Source organism: Pleurodeles waltl, chromosome 11, assembly GCF_031143425.1.
Source record: "Pleurodeles waltl isolate 20211129_DDA chromosome 11, aPleWal1.hap1.20221129, whole genome shotgun sequence".
In the NCBI taxonomy this organism is placed as follows: Eukaryota; Metazoa; Chordata; class Amphibia; order Caudata; family Salamandridae; genus Pleurodeles; species Pleurodeles waltl.
In genome coordinates this window covers 177,207,076-177,226,166 of record NC_090450.1, presented here as the reverse complement: position 1 = coordinate 177,226,166, position 19,091 = coordinate 177,207,076, and the positions used below count along the sequence as shown (strand labels likewise).

The 19,091-nt window shown below is 45.0% G+C and overlaps 1 protein-coding gene across 7 annotated transcripts in view; it reads right to left on the bottom strand.

Annotated features, from left to right (window-relative positions):
* LOC138265564 (von Willebrand factor A domain-containing protein 5A-like) overlaps nucleotides 1-19,091 on the bottom strand; it is a 613,576-nt gene that overhangs the window by 505,000 nt on the left and 89,485 nt on the right. For all 7 annotated transcript variants that reach the window (XR_011199384.1, XM_069213382.1, XM_069213384.1 and 4 more), the window contains exon 3: nucleotides 13,836-14,038. Coding sequence is in view for 6 of the 7 variants with exons in the window: in XM_069213382.1 (XP_069069483.1) it covers nucleotides 13,836-14,038 (203 nt within the window). In the remaining variant the exon portion in view is untranslated. The remainder of the gene's footprint in view (nucleotides 1-13,835; nucleotides 14,039-19,091) is intronic.

The window sequence follows — 19,091 nt, the reverse complement described above, 5'->3', positions numbered from 1 at the left end:
CGCCAGGCCCAACATGCCCCCCATCCCCGCCAGGCCCCCCGCCAGGCCCCCAAGCCAGCCAGTGGCCCCAAATCCATATTGAATTAAACTCACTTGTTGGTCTGGAGGACCGTAGAGTAGCGCATACTGGGGGAGGACCCCATCCACAAGTTTCTCCAACTCCTCTCCAGTGAAGGCAGGGGCCCTTTCCCCAGGCGCAGCAGCCATTGTCCCTTCCAGACCGAGGTCACAGCAACACTTGCAGTATAGGTCCTCTCCTGTGAAAGTTCAAGTCGCAAGTGGATAAGTAGATAGAAAATGGCGGTGACGTCCGCGGCGGTGCGTACCGCGGCGGTGCGTCCCGCCACCGCCGGCGCCCTTCGCCATTGGCTCCTGAAACCCATAGGCTTCAATGTTAACCAATGCGGCTTTGCGCCGCGGTCTTCGCCCGCCGCCCGCCGCGGTGTGCCACGCCAGCGCATTGACCTCACATCCCATTGTCACACTTCACAGGTCAGGCAGCCGCCATTTCCAGGGCCCACATGGCTCAATTTCAACTGCGTCACACAGGCCTAGGCCTTGCATAGCCACTCAGACACGCCATTCACTGCATAGAGAATCGTATACTGTGCTAGCTGTGAGTACGTACCTGTGGGTTGCTTGACTGTGTGCTCCATGTTGTCCTTCCTAGGCACCGTCCGCTGGGTTGGCCGAGGAGACGGATGAATCCTCCCGTGTACCGACCGCTGGTGGACCTGTCGACAATGGAAGAACGCCACATTATCCTGACCTACCGTCTTAACCGTGCCACTATCCATGAACTGTGTGCCCAGCTGGAGCCCGACCTGATGTCCCCCATCCGCCAACCCACAGGGATTCCCCCTCTGGTGCAGGTCATGTCAGTACTCCATTTCTTGGCAAGTGGGTCATTTCAGACAACCGTGGGAATTGCTTCTGGGATGTCTCAGCCCATGTTTTCGAAGGTGTTATCCAGAGTGTTGTCTGCCCTGATGAAATCCGTGAGGAGCTACATCATTTTCCCTGAGGTGGGCGAATTGGCTACAGTGAAGGGTGATTTCTACGCCCTTGGACATATTCCCAACGTAATTGGTGCCATTGATGGGACCCATGTGGCTTTGGTTCCCCCAAGAGACAGGGAGCAGGTGTACAGGAACAGAAAAAATTACCATTCAATGAACATCCAGGTGGTGTGTTTGGCTGACCAGTACATCTCGCATGTAAATGCCAAATTCCCAGGGTCAGTGCATGACGCCTACATCCTCAGGAATAGCAGCATCCCTTACGTGATGGAACAGCTACAGAGACACCGTGTATGGCTAGTGGGGGACTCTGGGTACCCCAACCTGTCGTGGCTACTGACCCCAGTAAGGAATCCCCGGACCAGGGCAGAGGAACGGTACAATGAGGCCCATGGGCGTACTAGGAGGGTGATCGAACGCACCTTTGGCCTCCTAAAGGCCAGGTTTCGGTGCCTGCATATGACAGGTGGATCCCTAATGTACTCACCTAAGAAGGTGTGTCACATCATCGTGGCCTGCTGCATGCTTCACAACCTGGCTTTGCGCCGCCAGGTGCCTTTCCTGCAGGAGGATGGTCGAGACGGTGGTGTTGTGGCAGCGGTGGAACCTGAGGAGAGTGACGAGGAGGAAGACGACGGGGCTGAAACAGACAACAGGGACAGAATCATTGAACAGTACTTCCAATAGGACACAGGTAACATTTCAAAGATAATTTAGTAAATGTTAACTACTCTCCAGCATCTCTGCTGCCTGTCTATTTGCCCCAGTGTATGATGACTGAGTTTTGGCTTTTCCCTCCCTATTTCAGATCTGGGGTCCCCACTACGAGTCCTGTGCTTCGTTTCCCCATGGACTACAGCTTTGTGGCAGCTGTTTGTTGACTTCACCATGTACAAGGACATATTTGCACTGTCATGTCAATTACAATCTATTGAAATCACAGCCAGACTACAGATATTTTGGTGCAAAATAGGTGTTTATTGAAGTGCTCAAAATGGGATGGGTGGTTTCAAGTGGGTGGGGGCTATGGTGAAGGAATGTCCATGGCAGAGTCCAGAGTAACAGTCACACAGGTGCATTGTCCAGAGGCCTGTGGAGAGATGGAGCATGGGCAGTTCAAGGATGGACAGGGTGACAATGTGGGACAGTGGGATGACATCAGGTGGTATCCATTGCTGGCGGGGGTCTTGACATCCTACTCTGTCTTCTTGCGAGATCTCAGGGCCCTCTTGCGGGGTGGTTCTTCTCCTGCAGGAGGTGGGGGTCTGGTGGGCTGCTGCTGTGCGGGGGCCTCCTGTCCACTAGCGCCGGCGGAGGTGGTTGGCTGTTCTTGGTCCAGGCTAGTGGCAGGGGCCCTTGGGTGTTGTTCAGTGTCCGCCCTGTTGTTGACGAGGTCCTGCAGCAGCCCTACCATGGTAACCAGGGTGGTGTTGATGGCTCTGATGTCCTCCCTGTACCCCCGATAGTGTTCCTCCTGCAGTACCTGGATCTCCTGGAACCGGGCCAGTACCGTCGCCATCGTCTCCTGGGAGCGGTTGTATGCTCCCATGATGGTGGTGAGGACCTCGTGGAGAGTGGGTTCCCTGGGCCTCTCCTCCCCCCCCTGTCGCACAGCTGCCCTCCGAGTTCCCCTGTTTCCCTGGGCCTCTGCCCCCTGGCCGGTGTGCTCACTACCACTGCCCCCAGGTCCCTGTTGTTGTTGGGGTGGTGGGTTATCCTGGGTGCCCTGTAGTGGTAGACACACCGCAGATTGACGCGCCCTGGAGACAGAGGCATGGGCCCGCTGGGTGGGAGCTGTGCTGGTGTTCCCAGAGGGGTTTGGGTCTGTAGTGGCCTGGGCCTGTGTGAGGGGAACCGACTGTCCAGAGGTCCCCGATGGTCCGGGCTGGTCATCGGTGTCCAGGTCGACAGAGCTGCTGTCATCGCTGACGGCCTCTTGGGTGGGGGGTGTGGATAATTCTGGCCCCTCCGCCGCGGTGTGTTGACGGTCGGGTCCTGCAGGGGTATAGAGGTATGGTTATAGTTTCAATGTGTAGCATATGGGGGTATCTGTGGGTTCTCGTGTCCCCAAGTGCTGGCATTCGTGTGTGGGGGCTTTGGTGAGGGTGGCTTGTGGGGGGGATGTGTATATGCATTGGGCATGCTTTGGTGATGGGTGTCCATGCTTAGTGGACGCATGCAGGCCTAGGTTTTGGGATGTGTGGGTTGTGATGGTGAGACATTGGTGGGGAATAGGTGTGCTGGGGGTGGGGGTGAGGATGGTGGTGGGGGTGAGGATGGTGGTGGGGGTGAGGGTGGGGGTGAGGATGGGGGTGGGGGTGAGGGTGGGGTTCGAGGATGGGGGTGAGGGTTGGGGTCTGATTTGGCATGCATGTGGGGGGGAAGCAGTATTGAAGCTTCAACTTACCAGTATCCATTCCTCCGCCGACTCCTGCGAGGCCGTCAGGATGCAGGATGTTCAAGACTTCCTCCTCCCATGATGTGAATTGTGGGGGTTGAGGTGGGGGTCCTCCGCCAGTCTTCTGCACGGCGATGTTGTGCCTGGATACCATGGAACGCACCTTCCCCCGTAGGTCGTTCCATCGCTTCCTGATGTCTTCCCGATTTCTGGGGTGCTGTCCCACTGCGTTCACCCTGTCGACAATCCTCTGCCATAGCTCCGTCCTCCGGGCAATGCTGGTGTATTGTATCTGTGTGCCGAACAGCTGGGGCTCTACCCGAACGATTTCCTCCACCATGACCCTGAGTTCTTCGTCTGTGAAGCGGGGTTGTCTTTGGGGTGCCATGGGGTGGTGTGTATGATGTGTGGGGTGGAGTATGTGTATTTAAGTGAGTTGAGTGTGGTGGTGTGTGTTGTTTTGTGTGTGGATAGTGTGTGGGTGATGGTGTTGAGTGGCTGTGGCTGTTATTTTTGGGATGCTGGTGTCTCGCTCTTGCCTTCTTTACGAATTTTTTAGCGTAGGGGTTTGTGGGTGATGTGGGTGGGTGTTTTATATTGTATTGTGTGTGTGGGAGTGGTGTGTGTATGTGTATCAGGTGTGTGGGATTCAAATCGTCCAATGTGGCTGAGTTTTTTTCGTTTGTGTGTATTCTGACCGCGGCGGTGTGTCCCGCCAATGGAATACCGCGTTTGAATGACCGCCGCGTGGATTCGTGGGTCGTAATGGCATGGGCGTATTTCTGTTGGCGTGGCGGAGGAGGTTTTGTCACCTCTACCTTTCCGCCGACCGCTGGTCTGGCGGTCTGTTGTGGCGGTCGGATTTTCGGAGGTTTGCCTTCTGCGGGTCAGAATGACCGTGGCGGGTTTCCGCGACCGCAGCGGGATTATGGAGGATTTCTGACCGGCGGTAGGCGCCTTTTACCGCCGAGGTCAGAATGACCCCCTTAGTCAACTAGCTGGGTGGGGAGTGTCTAGTAACACTGCACAAGTGCATTGGCCCTCAGTAGCTCAGAACAATGTTCACTGCGTCCCACAGAAGCGAGATGACCTGTGGGAAATGAATCTCCCTGGGCCAATCAGAATGCCCTATTTTTACATGTATGCTCCCATGAGAGTCTCAGAGACTCTTGCGAGCCCAACAGCCCAAATATTTACATTTTTCACCCCCTAATATCTCAAAAACAACTGAATGGATTTACACCACATTACGTAAAAACACAATCTGTGGACCAAGCTCTAGCTTCCTGCTGAATCTGGTGCAATTCCGTGCATGGGGATTTGGGACCCACATCTTGACTGATTACCCCAAAACTTCCCAGGAAGGAGCGGAAGTGGATGAACTTTTTTTTGGGAATGTTTTGTGAAGATTCATCAAAAGGGGCCAAAGTTATTAGCACCCCAAAAAACAATCTGTCTATGGTAAAGCAGACCTACCTATAACTACCTCTGAAGAGCTATATTGATAGCAAAACACATGCCAGGGGTTTGTTTTGCTAATTCCAAATTGGCTTGGATGGTATTTTACCAATTCAAAGCTGTAATACTGTGCATGGAGTGGTGAAAGGCTTTTGTCATTTACAGCTCGGCAGGGATAGCACTGTGCTAATCCTATGCTTAAAGACTTTGCTCTATGATTGGCAAAATACTTTGTCACTTTGTAGCTTGCATTGGATAGCACTGTGATAATCTTATGCTTAAAAACTTTACTAGAACAACAGACATTTGAGGTGAGCAAATCTAGAGTGTGGCAGGGTGCTCTATACTGGAGCTGCCCTCCACCTAAATGTGGGAACTACCCAGCACTCTCTTTTCTTTTGTGCATTATTTATGCATCACTCTGCCTCTGAAAGGGTTTTATTTTGAGATTATATAATGATATATATATATATATAGCCATTCAGTTACACATAACACAGTCCTCATCAAACCAAACAGCTCTGAGTTTCGAAGGGGGACATTTTTCAAACAGTGACTCCATTATCTCTTTCTTCTCTACTCATGTAATCTTTGAAAGCCGTTAAACAGACATGAATACGATGTCCAGGAGAGAATGCTAATGCAAGGCAGTGGAAGCAAGACGTAAACAAATCGTGGTGTACAATGGGAGATTTGTAAGCGCAAGGTGGAGTTCATGACAGAGCGGAATGGAATGGATTGGAGATCTGTTGATCACGAATGAAGGAAGTGAATGCATTGCCAGATCTCACTGGGCACTGGCGAAGTGTTTGACGGACCTGAACGAGCTATGTATGTCACTGCTTGGAGCGGGTAAACCCGACATTTTCCTTTGCCACGAAGACGGTAAGCAGGAGTTTGAGGAGAGAGTGGGCAGGGAGGAGGCCTGGACTCTGACGTCTCGGAGGGGAAGCGAGCTGGGGTATACCTTCTGTCATTCTTCCCAACTTTCCCTCGAGGAAATAAAAGCTGATAAACAACACAAAGGACTGTGGTTTCCCGGAAGAACCAAAACGGAAGTGAGAGTATACTCCGATTTATCTCAGAATCACATACTCATATTCAGTAATGAACTTCTAATGAACTTCTATTTTTTATAGTGATTTGAGTTACCAAGTCTGGATCACTACATCGCTAACAATGGCTGAGAGGATAGCTCAATGAGAACAGATTTTTAAAATCCTGTTTGAGAAGGATGGCAGTAAAAAGCTGCAAGAACTATCCACTTCAAAAAAATGTGAGTTGCCACTCAGTATATTGTTGAAGAACTGAAACAAGCAAAAATAATGGAGATAAATAAATTTTGGGAGAAAGCCACATTAAGAAAATATATTGAATGTGGGAGAGTCCCTAGGGAAATAAGGATCTTTGCATTACCAGCATTAAATGATATGGATCTGGATTTACTTAAACATTGGCATGCAGACACAACAGAATGTTCATAAAATTGATGCAAACACTTGTGATACAAGCATAGCGGAATTTAGAAAGGAAATGGAAATAAAAAATGCAACAGGAGAAATGGAAAAAAGAGTAGAGAAACATGAGAAGAAGATACAAATGAAAATGCTAAGAAATTCAACAAAGAAAAGACAGATTACCCACAAGCAGGATATATACATTTGCAAAACACTTTGATTCTTTCTACACTAAACAAATTATGGACAAAACCATTGAACAAGATAAGGCCTTTTCAAATGTTGAAAGTTCCAATTTGAGTTCGGGGGACAGGTTTCCAATGGTATTAGGACCAAGATTGGAATTTTTTCGGGAGATGCGCCTCAACAACATGGAAATGAGGCGGTGAGGGAGAGGAACACAAAGCAAAATGGGTGCAAAAGCACAAGGAGATCAAAGAGGAAGAGGAAAGGGCAAAGAAAGAGGAGGAGAATAGAAGCACTGAGTAATTTGAAGTTTCTGGATGATTTGGTAATTAAGCTTTCCTCGAAAAAACTTGATGATAAACATATAAAACTACTAAATAAAGGACTGAGTTTTTGTCCAATGGCAGGTATAGACTTAGCGACTGCCAGGATTAATCTATATAAATTCTCCAGGAAACTGAAATCGAAAAAGTTCTTTGCACAGAAGAATCAACAAAATATCGAGAGATGTGACAATAGTAATTCCCAAGATATTTTCCCGCTTAACACTATGGGTATGGGGTTTTTAAGAAATCTCTCTGACTTGGAGGAAGAATCCGAGGTGACCCCAGGAAGACCAAGTCTCAGTGACTTATCTGATTATGAATTATGTCATGTATTAGGACTGTCAACAGATGTAACGATCTCAAGCCAATGTAGACCAAAGTCACAGTTCTGTCCCCAACTCCCTACTGAGAATAAGATAGATCTATTTCAAGAAGCAGTGATAGATGGGTTGACTAAGATTGCTCTTTGATAAAAAAAAAAACAGAACTGCACAAACATGACAAAAGGGGATTGGGTGGCAATGAAAGACTAACTGGATGATGACACAATCATCATTAAAACATCAGACAAAGGAGGGAATATAGTGATTATGGAACATAAAGATTATATAAAAGACGCTAGGAAACAACTTGAAGATAAAGATAGTTACATTAAATTAGAGAAAAATCAGATGGAAGAATACACTGTAGAATACCATCAAAAGTTACAAGTGTGGCTAGACAAGGGTCTACTAAAAGAGGAAGAACCCAAAAGTGGGAAAAGACCCATCCCTCTGTGCTTCTTATCGCCCCATTACGTTATTGAACGTGGATGCTAAGATTTTTACAGGTATCCGGGCCCACAGACGGAAACCGTACATGCAGAGCTTGATCGACCCGGACCAAACTGGCTTTATTCCTGTGCGCTTGTGTAGTGACAACACTAAAAGGTTATGTCATTTACTGGACAAAGTTCAGCAAGCTCAAATTCCGGTGCTTCTTCTCTCTATCAACGCCGAAAAGGCTTTCAACAGGGTTCATTGTCGATACCTTCATGAGGTTCTACGGCATGCCGGGCTTAGCCCTAGATTCTGTGACTGGGTACATTGCTTGTATGATAGGCCTAGAGGTATGGTGTCTGTGAATGGTAGGCTGTTGTGGCAGTTTCCTATTTTTAGAGGCACGCAGCAGGGCTGTCCCCTCTCAACCCTCTTACTTACTTTCTATATGGAGCCTTTTGCTGAACGTATATGTAGCAACCCTGAAATAGCTGGCATTCCGATGGGAGGCAGGTCACATAAATTGGCTCTTTATGCGGATGACGTGCTGCTCCAGCTTTCGCAGCCTCAGCCCTCCTTGGTGGGGATTATTTCGGAGCTGACAGCATTCAGAGCTGTTTCGGGCTTTAAAACAAACCTCGCTAAGTCATCAGTTCTGAACTTGACCGTCCCAGAAGAGGAGAGGCGTGCCCTGGAGGCCGGCCTCACTTTCTCCTGGGCCGCTCAGGACATTACATATCTTGGTTTGAGAATCCACCCCACACTCGACACAACAGTAGCAAGTAACTATACGAGGATGTTGGACTCCGCTCGTACCGCATTGGCAAAGTGGAGGGCTTTCGGCCTCTCGTGGCTGGGGTGGGTTGCGGTGGTTAAAATAACTCTCTTGCCTAGAATACTCTATCTTATGCACACTTTGCTATTGCGTCCGCCACCCCACCTCCTAGACAAATTACAGGTGCTAATGTGGGAATTCATCTGGAACGGAAAAAGGGCCAGAATGTCAAAGGCCCAGGCCTTTCTACCGCAGGCGGAGGGCGTCCTGGGTGTTCCACACTTGCTGAGTTATTACTATGCTGCCCAGCTGCGGTACATGGTGGAGTGGGCCCGTCTGCAGACTAAAAGTATTGGTGCTTTATTGACCAGGCTGTCGCGGGTGTACACATGCGGAAAGTGCCATTGCTTCCTTGGGGACGCCGTCCGTCTGGTGTGTATGTATCCCTGGGCTTGCGTGCCACATTGGAGGCTTAGGACAGAGTGCAGATGTCAAAGGGGTTGTCCACCCTCATCTCCCCCCAGACACCGCTCATCGGCAACCCTGACTTCCCTCCTCTGATCAGAGATCCAGCGTACCTACCATGGCAGGATGCACAGTGTAAGAGAATTGGAGATCTCTTTGAAGAGAACGGGATCATGACTTTTAACAGGCTACAGGCGGTATATGGTCTACTGGATAGCGCTGCATGGCAATACTGTGCCGTCCATCGTTGGGTAACCTCCCCTGCAATACGATCCCATGCGAGTAGGCACCTGACCCGCTTTGAGCAGTGGCTCATAACAAGGGACACGGACAAGCGCCTCCTGTCTGATATCTACGCGTTCTTGATTACACCGCCTCAGCTTATTGACACACAAGCTAAACGTAAATGGGAGTCCGAATGTGGACTCGCCTTTACTGACCCCGAATGGAGGGATATCCATCACAGAGCACGGGTGACAGCTCGCGCCATGAACACCAAAGAAATGTTTCTGAAAATAGCCCACTACATGTACTACAGACCTGCTAGATTGGCTCAATGGGGAGGGAGGAGCGACGGAAGATGCTGGCGTAATTGGGGGGGCACACTCACACACTTGCTGTGGCTCTGTCTGAGGATTGCTCCCTTTTGGGGCCCGATCCTGCGAGCAATAGACGATATTTACAACACTAGCGTTCCACAATTTCCTAGTTTCATTTTGCTGGGCCTCCCTAACCCCCTGACGTATCAGCTCGGTTCTCCTAGATACCGGGCTAGCGCACTGGCCTTAGGGGCAGCAAAGCAGCTTTTGTTGGGCTGCTGTGGCTCGGAGAGTGTCTCGACTCACACGGACTGGCTACACAAACTGTGAGCTCTGATGAGCATGGAAAAGCTGACAGGAGCGGCAAGGGCACACTGCTCCTCTTTGATAAAATGTGGGGCCCGGCTATTATATACTTGTCAGCAGACTTCCGGGAATTGTCCTGCCCCTCCTACCTCCGTATACTGCAGCTGACCAGTGGGGCTAACCCCCAGAACTGACTGGTGGACCCACCCCATCCTCCCATTTGTGGAGATCACTGCTACTTCGGTTACCCCTTTCGTAGAAGACACCGGCTCATTGTTCAGGGTGTCCTGTCTTTCTCTTTCTCTACCCCCTACTCTTCTTTTTTCCTACTGTTTTTCCCCCACCGGCCTGTGGTTGTAGGTGGGTGTTGTTGTAATGTTTCAAACTTAATAAAAGAGTTCTTAAACCTAAAAGAGGAACAAGTTAGATATCTCAAAGTGAACCATCCAATCATCCCCACAATATATTTCTTGCCAAAAGTACATATAAATAAATCCAACCACCTGGACGGCCGATAGTAAGTTTCATAGGATCACTACTTGAGAACACGTCCAGATTTGTGGACATCTTTCTGTTTCCCTGTGTTCCAAATCTTCCATGCTATTTGAGGGATTCCATGGACTTTCTGAATAGAATCAACAACATACAATGGAAAAATAATTGTATAATGGCCACGATCGATGTAGTTTCCCTTTATACCTCAATAAAACATGAGGATGGCTTAAAAGCTTGTAGGAATTTGTTAAGATCTAGATCCACCAGCTTATTAGAACACACTGAAATGTTACTGGAAATGCAGCAGTATTGTCTGACACATAATATTTTTGTGTTTGATGGAAATTATTATCTGCAGAAAAGAGGAACAGCCATGGGAACATCACTTGCACCGACATATGCTAACCTCACAATGGGATGGTGAGAGGCAGAACAAATTTGGCAAAAAAAGTCAGGAAGTTTTAGAACATGTGGTACTATGGGTACCTTATATAGATGATTTATTCTTAATTGTGGGAAGGGGAACAGGAAAGCCTTGTGAAGTTTACTGTCTCCCCCAATAATAACCCTCACCACTTAGAGTTCACCTATGAGATCAGCACAACAAAGAGAACTATCTGGACATTGGTGTTTACATAAATGATGATATGGCATGCACAAAGATTTACAGGAAGCCAACAATTGTCAACAGTTTATTACATGCAAATAATGGGCACCCTCGTGCCTTAAAATGGAGCGTGCCATATGGTGAATTTTTTAGAGTGAAACGCAACTGTTCAGAAGAGGTGAAGTTAAAAACTCAGATGGATGATATGTATGAGAGATTAATTCAAAGAGAATATCCTAAATCAATTCTCAGTGATGCCATGGGAAGGGCGAAGAAGCGTAAGAGGGAGGAAACTGTAAGATTAACCATGCTGGATTATGATATGATGAGATGAGATATAATATGCATTTTTATACCGCTAGCCAAAACACTAAAAGACTGTTGAAAGAGAATTGGAAGTTCTTATTATTAGATGAAACATTAAAAACATATTAACAGATTATCCGCCCACAGATTACCTACAAAAAGAAACAATTGTTGTGAGACCAACTGACAAGAAGTTACAAGACTCCTCAGAACAGATGTGGTCCAAATTTGTTTAAACAAAAACAGATGGGTTTCTGGAAATGCATAAAGTGCAAAGCATGTTCATTTGGAAAACATATGACAGCATTTAAATTACATGATAAAAGAATGATGAAAATCAAGGAAAGAATAAATTGTGACACCTCATACATGATCTATGTGCTAGAGTGTGTATGAGGCAAAACGTATGTAGGTAGTACTGTGAACAAACTTAAACTCCGCATATTACAGCACCTCAGAGCAATTAATAATAGGGACACAACATATTCGATGGCGAACACATCTGGGAACCAGACTGGATTAAAATATTATGGCAATTCGACACATTAATCCCAGTCCCAGAGGAGGAGACTGGGAAATATGTTTGTTTACGTAGAGCAGAATCAAAATTGACTATCCTACTGGGAACTGAGATTCCATGGGGTCTAAATGCAGATTTGGAATTACATGTACATTTATAAAAATATGAAAGTAAGGCAATCTATAAAGTAGATAAAGTGATATAAGTGGCCCCTTAGAGAAGTGTTGACATAGAGGAATACAATGAATCAGTGGAAGGAAATATATGAAAGAGGCAGTTTGGGTCAGTAACAAGATATACAAAATGAATTCATTGTGTAATTTTGAATGGAGAAAATATAGTTGGTCTATCATGATGACAAGAACTTTGATGAAAGGTGAAAAAAGAAAAAGATATGGTCAGCGATGTTTTGTGTTGAAACATGGACGTGCACTTTAGGAATATTATCTAGTCGAGTTGTAGATCTTGAACACATGGAATGTTTCTGGCTCTCTTAAGACTTAGAGCCACCATCCACTGGACAATTGGGGGGTCTTTAAGTCCTTGTGTGGATCCTATGCAATGATGATATCATTATCCTGTTAAATATCCTGGCAACATCAAGGAAGACAATAATTTAACTAATAAGAAAATGGACATGAAGGATAATCAACAAACTTAAATGCTCCATGAAAACTCTTTTAGAAATAATGCAGTTGCACTTTAAACCTATTATGGTTGGGGTTCTTTGAACCTATTATGATCATGTGCTTGTTATGCATTATTTGAATTGTTGACTGAAAGTCGTAGAAAATACTCTCTGAATCAAATGCATTGTCAATAGAATGTATTTACACCTGTGTGATACAATGTGAAATGCCACTGTTATCATAGGGATAAGAGAACATTGTGCCCAAAGATGATAACCAAGCCATCAGTCTACTTTGGACTACCTCAAATGTTGATAAAAAGGGTAACAAGTGCCCTCTGAATCAGAAGCATTGCTGATTGGATGCATTAGCAACTTAATAATATAGCCAATGGGAGAAAGTATGGGTAATATAGGAAGAAGAGAGGGAAATGTCCAAAGATAGTGCTGTTAAAACAAAGCATTTGCACTTTAGAGAGCTCTGACTGGGATGGGACTCATAAGAAGTAGAATATTTGTTTTGAACTATGGTTAATTGTTTAATTATAGTTAGAATAAAACACTTTTTAAATACAATTTATTGTTAATAATAGCACTTCAGCACTTTAGTGGTATGGGTGATCTGAGATGTCCTCTTGCCACTATGATAACATAAGAAGAGGATGTATTTGTTGTAATTCTTCTTCTGAAGTTTATGGAGGTCCCCTTTTTTATCTGCTCTAAAATGTATCCCGTAACATCGTTTCTATGGAAGTTGGAGATCAGTGATAGCAACCGTATCTCTTTGATCATGAAGCCCTTTCTCCCAGATAAGGACTATGGTATGGAGGTCAAAAACCAGATAACAAAGGTTGTTGGATACTTTACCAATAATCTCAGGGACAAGTGGTAGATTTTGACTGTCCAACTAGCCAAATTGGCCACTCTTTTGTAATAAGAACCATAAGAATATGGAGTTAGTTAGAAGGTTGGTAATAATGGTCAACATGGTGATATCAATTGACCATATGTAGTACTCTGTTGTAGGGTGGACTGGTAGCACTTTTCTTAAGATAAATATATAAATAAAATAAAGCATCATGTACAAAATAAAAATAAGGAAGAAAAAGAAAACTAAATAAAAATCATAATAATATGCAAATGATCATCAACATAAATATCCCAGAAAAATAACCCTACCTCCACTGAAGAGAGACAATTTGGTGATCACATGATGAGATAGTTAGCAGTCTCCTGCTATTAGTATTTTAATTGGTGGAGGATGGAATCACACGTGTTAAATACACTCTGGTATTGCATAACTCTATGGCCAGTAGAAGGCTCCAGGCCGAAACATGTTTCTGTTTTTCCTGTTTGCACCTTGCACTTTAAGGAGTGATGAACTAAATGGAATATTTTCATTCTTGACTTGGTTGTGCCGCTGTTATTGTCTGCTATCTGACACACGGAAGGACGGAAGGACTGGGAGCCGATTGTGTTATAACATAACAAACTATATATGTATATATGGCCATTCACATAACACAGTCCACATCAAACCAAACAGTTCTGTGTTTCGAAGGTGGCCATTTTTGAAACAGTGACCCCATTACCTCTTTCTTCTCTTGAATCTCCGCTACTATTTTAGTCCCATCCACCATAGCTTCAAAACTGTAGACAGCGGAATCATCATCCATGGGAAACACAAATATAGCTTCCGGGGGGTTCTGTTCCTCATTCTTATAAGTGAGGTTTGCTGAAACATCAGCTACAAAACCTTTTATCTGGATGTCCACAGAGATACCCTTGAGAGGAACTGGAAAAGAAACAACATGTTACATTGTCATGCTTAAGGTCTCTCTTGACATAACCCACCAAACTATTCTGGATGAAGAAGAAGAAGAAAAACACCTGTCTAAGGAGCAGTTGATATACCACAAAAGACACTGGCTAATGAGTGAAACCCCAACATATTACAAACATATATACACCAACATAATACTGGAAAAAAGACCAAATAGTTGAATAAGTAAACACATCTGTAGCACTCCAAATATGTTACTTAAGGCGAGCATACACCCTTAACTTGAACACTTAGCTTGCTGGAAAATTGAGCACAGAGAAAGATGGAAAACACAGGGCAACCAGGCCTTGGCAAAAAGCAATGAAAGCATCTCAGAAAGAGTTTATGCTGGCAACTGAAATGTGCAAAACACAAAATCTCTTAACAATCATTAAAGTGATCAGGACATACTTGAGCAATCAGGAATATCTCCCAATGCAATGTGTGCCAGAGACTGTCCAACCATTTTATTAATGTCCTGGAAACACACGTTCTCTGAGCAAACTGCATTAGCTGTCTGTCTATCTAAAGCACAACAAAAGGACACACCTGACTTAGTCATTTTGCCTCCTGACTTAGTATAACCAGAGCTATTTTCTTCTGCTGGGGTAGTCAACACTTGGATACTTGTTTTTACCACTAGTGACTCAGCACTACAGATACTACTGCATGCAAACTAGGTAGCCATTACTTTGTTTATACTCAACAGCCCATGGGTAGTTAGACCAAGCCAAGGTCAACTCCAAAGGGTTTTGGAACTCAGATACAGAAATTGCACTCAATGGTGTTAGTGTCTACTCAGATGTAAGTCTATTAAAAGGAATAAAGCCCAGGTGTTTATTGGCATTTTAAAGGTCAGCGTTTGTGACCATTAAAATGTTTTTTCTTAAGTACTAATCCCATTTTGGGAGTCGAAAAGCTTTTCCAATTCCTAAAATGGGATTGCAAATGGATGCTGAATTGGTTTCGGCAAAGGAAAGGACAGGTTGTAGGTGTTCCTGTATCAGTATTTTATGACTGAACTATGGTCAAAATGTGCAACCTACCTCATTAAGATTTATGAGGTAAATCAGACTGCAACACACTATAATTCTGATCTTTCAGAACTGACGTATTGTTTGATAGGTCCATACTTAAAAATCTTCACTGGTCACAATTAGCTACTGTTTTTTTGCAAGCAGTAAGTAGTACATCTGGGTTTTTAATTCCAGGTAGTGGGTTACAGTGATGAATAATACAAAATAGTAAAATGTCCTTGAACCTTCTGACATTTCTAGATTCCAACACTTTAGAGAAATTTAGAGCAAAGGACCAACCATCTGTAGTCGGAATACTTACAATGTGTAACAGCATTCATTAATAGAATGTCTTTAGCAATTCAACCTAAGTCCTCAGAAAACACTGGGAATTCTGAATTCCTCCGTATGGACCAATGTCATTCCTGTAAGTGAACTGCTACAATGTAACTGGAGTGGGGTTGTTTGCAAACATCAGTGGAAGAGCTCACTAAACAAATCTCTGGCTCTAGTCCAATCAAATTTCCAAACCTAGTTAAACAACACTGTTGTTTAACCAATAAGTAAATGCTACTAAGGCAAGTAAAGTAAAGCAAAATAAGAAATCAGAATAAATGTAGAACTCTTTGATCTCCTGACTTCGTTAATGGCATAATCAGAAACTTTGAAACCTACACTTAGCGAGCCTGATTTTCAAACTGCGGATTGTTGTTTCTTTTTAATTTAAACTTACGTTTATTGGCATTTATAATGAACAAAGTACAAAAGAGATCCAAGATAGCCCAAAATAAGTCAAGTCAGCCACTATGAACCAGGTAATCAGTTTCACAATAAAACAAAGAGTGATCTTAAATTTCAGATATATCAGAAGGAATCACTGAAGGGACCAGGGATCTAGTACCATGTGTGCACCACATTGAAGGACTATTATGGAATAAACTCCTGACACATATTAACAATGCAAGCGGTACCTTCCCAGTGTCATCCCTCAGAGACACATCCTAGAGATGCCCAGTGACCAAAGCAATGTAGTCCTGTGTATGTGTAACTGCCTACAATATAGGACATGTTCCATGTCACAGTGGTTTAGGAGTGAGGGAAAGGCGAAAGGAAACATGGAGGTAAACTAAGTTAAACAATCAAAAAGAAACAAAACTGTTGCAGGGAGTGGCCTAACGGCCATGATGGTAAATAGCAAGGGAGGTATAAGTGTGCATCCTCTGATGCGTGGAGGGAGGGTGACCAATGGGAGCCGGAGTGAAATGGGGAATCCAGGAGCAATAGGGGAAAACATTTGCGCCATGCACAACAGGTAAAGGGGTGGGCATGCCACCCTCATTGGGCTCTGGTAGGAAGCTGCAAACAGGTGGTAATCTCTTCACTGTCTCCTGAGGTGACTCCCTCGCCTCCCATTACCAGTCCAATTTGCTCATCCTGACCCTCTTCTGCATCACTGTCCAGATGTTCCCATTTCTCTAGTACCTCTGCCCACAGTCCAGCTATTGGGCACCTCCATACTCCTGATAGCGATCACATTTTATAATACATTAGTGGCATAGAATATGGTGACTTACAGATCTTCACTCAGAAGCCTAACAGAGAAATTAATATGGAAATATAAAACGCGCATGTTTGAAATATGGTGGACAATGTGGCCTCCATTTGTATTTGACATTGCGTTTAAACATGAAAGATACTATGCATTTATATTCAAGTGAATTACTGACATGAATTGACAGTAAAAGTATTTTTATTAAAGGAAAACTAGAATTGGAGTACTAAATGAACATGAATTAACCATATGTATTGATTTAAATGAATTTATTAACATGGGTTACACGTGTGCAGAAAAATGAATGCAAGTTTAAATTGTGTTTTGATAAGCCATAATGTTTGCAATAAAATAAGTTGCTTTGCATATTTGATTAAATTGTAAGGTGCGCAATAGGATTCATGTGTATTAACTGCATTAACATGTATTTAGGCTTTCTTAGCTAGACTAGGCCTGAAGGATTACTTTTTGCAGTAGTACTGAAGAGATGCAAACTCATTCTGTTCCCTCTGACCTGAATTATTTCCTAGGTTGCTGACGTATTAGTGTATGCCCCGTTGTATTGAAGATGAACAACATGTTTCAGTGTTCAGTAACAATATTTGTTGTAGCTGTCGAACAAGACAGAAAGCCTTATTAACTTCATGTGAGAATTGTTTAACTCATCCTGTGTACCGTGAGAAAGGATCTTGAAGTAACAATCAACTAGAAAATGTAATATTTTGGCCGAACTGTATGGATTTATTGAGATAATCATGTATTTTCTCTGCGAAAATCTGGAAAAGTTGCAAACTTGATGGTGTCAGCAGCTACCATGGGATGCTGAATCTGGTGCGTAAGATGAGCCCACCTACAAGACCAATCAACAAACTTCTGGACATTTCTAATTAGAGAGAGACTTTTGAAACTTTTAGTCAGTCAGACAGTCTTGACATGCTGATGATCTTTGACGTGGGGTCAGCTCTCTGCTTCTTCTGACTCCCTCTAACCCTTAGCTATCTTCTGAAGAATAAAGTCAGCCTTTCCATATGTCCTACTTGTTTATGCTGTTCAGTAATAATATGCCCAAGCAATTCTGAACTGCTAACCTGTCCAATGTGAATCCCATGTTCTGCACCGTCCTGATGCTGCTGTCTACTGATGTTGTGAGAAGGCGAACACTCTACTTGACAAAACTTTCATGTCCGCTGTCCCATGAGTAGAGGTATAAATTAAATATGGTTTCTTGTTTCTTTTTCAGCTTAGATAATTACACCAGCATATTTTTTATAGTGAATTACCTTAGTTAGAAGATTGTTCTAAATTATTTTTGTCTCTTCTTTTGTTTTGCCCACGTGCTAGCCAGTTCAATCACATGCATGTCCAAATTTGTGTTAAACTTAAGGATGGCCCAGCCCTGATAATTTGATTATTAAGATTGAATTTTGATGATTTACTGATGTCACCATCATCTGCTTTGAAATCTGAAATTGCTGAGCATATTGTGGTCTTACTAACTTATGCTATTCTTTTTGATATTTAGTAGACTTAGGCCCTCATTATGAACACGGCGGTGTTAACCGCCGTGTTCAGGCTGGTGGTCATTTAACTGACCACCAGCCCCCCTGGGGCCCCGCCTGGCGCATAATGAACATTTTGCTAGGCCGGCGGGCGAAAACATTGTTTCCGCCCACCGGCCCAGCAGAATGCCTGGCCGGGACATTGGCGGCGGCTCCACATGGAGCAGCCATCAATGCCTCTGTGCGGCGGGTGCAGCTGCACCTGTCGCGCAGATCACTGCCCTTAAATCAGGCAGTGACCTGCGTGATGGGGCACTGCATAGGGGCCCCTGCACTGCCCATGCCAAGAGTATGGGTAATGCAGGGGCCCCCAGAGCACCCCTTCCGCCAGTCTTTTCCTGGCGGGGGAACCCGCCAGGGAAAGGCTGGTGGCTGTAGGGATCATTATCTGAGGTGCAGCAGCGCTGCCCTGTCGGATGATGATTCCTTCCATCACCAGGCTGTCTGCCATTGTGTACATTATATGGAGGTTCGGCCCGCCATGCCGGTGGCGGTCTTTTTACTCGCCGCTGGCATGGTGGGCTCCATCACCAGGGATCATAATGAGCCCCTTAGTTCCTCATTACGGGTTCGGCAGTCTCAGGACCACCATGTTGGCGGTCGTACCGTCAACAGGCTGGCAGAGAGGACCTCCAATTGATGACATTGACGGTATTCACAACAGAATACAGTCAAAGCACCACCGGCACCGCCATTGTGGTCTGCCCGCTATGCACGACAGAAGGCACCTGCAGACCAGCGGAGACCATGCTTCTGCCGGACAGATTACGAGGTTGCACTCCGCCAAGGTTTCCACTGCGGTTGCACCACCACGGAAACAATCTGCATAAAAGGAGACATCCACCTTCAGGAAGCCGTACTCGTCCGGAGCTGCCATGGAACCAGAACTATACGTCATC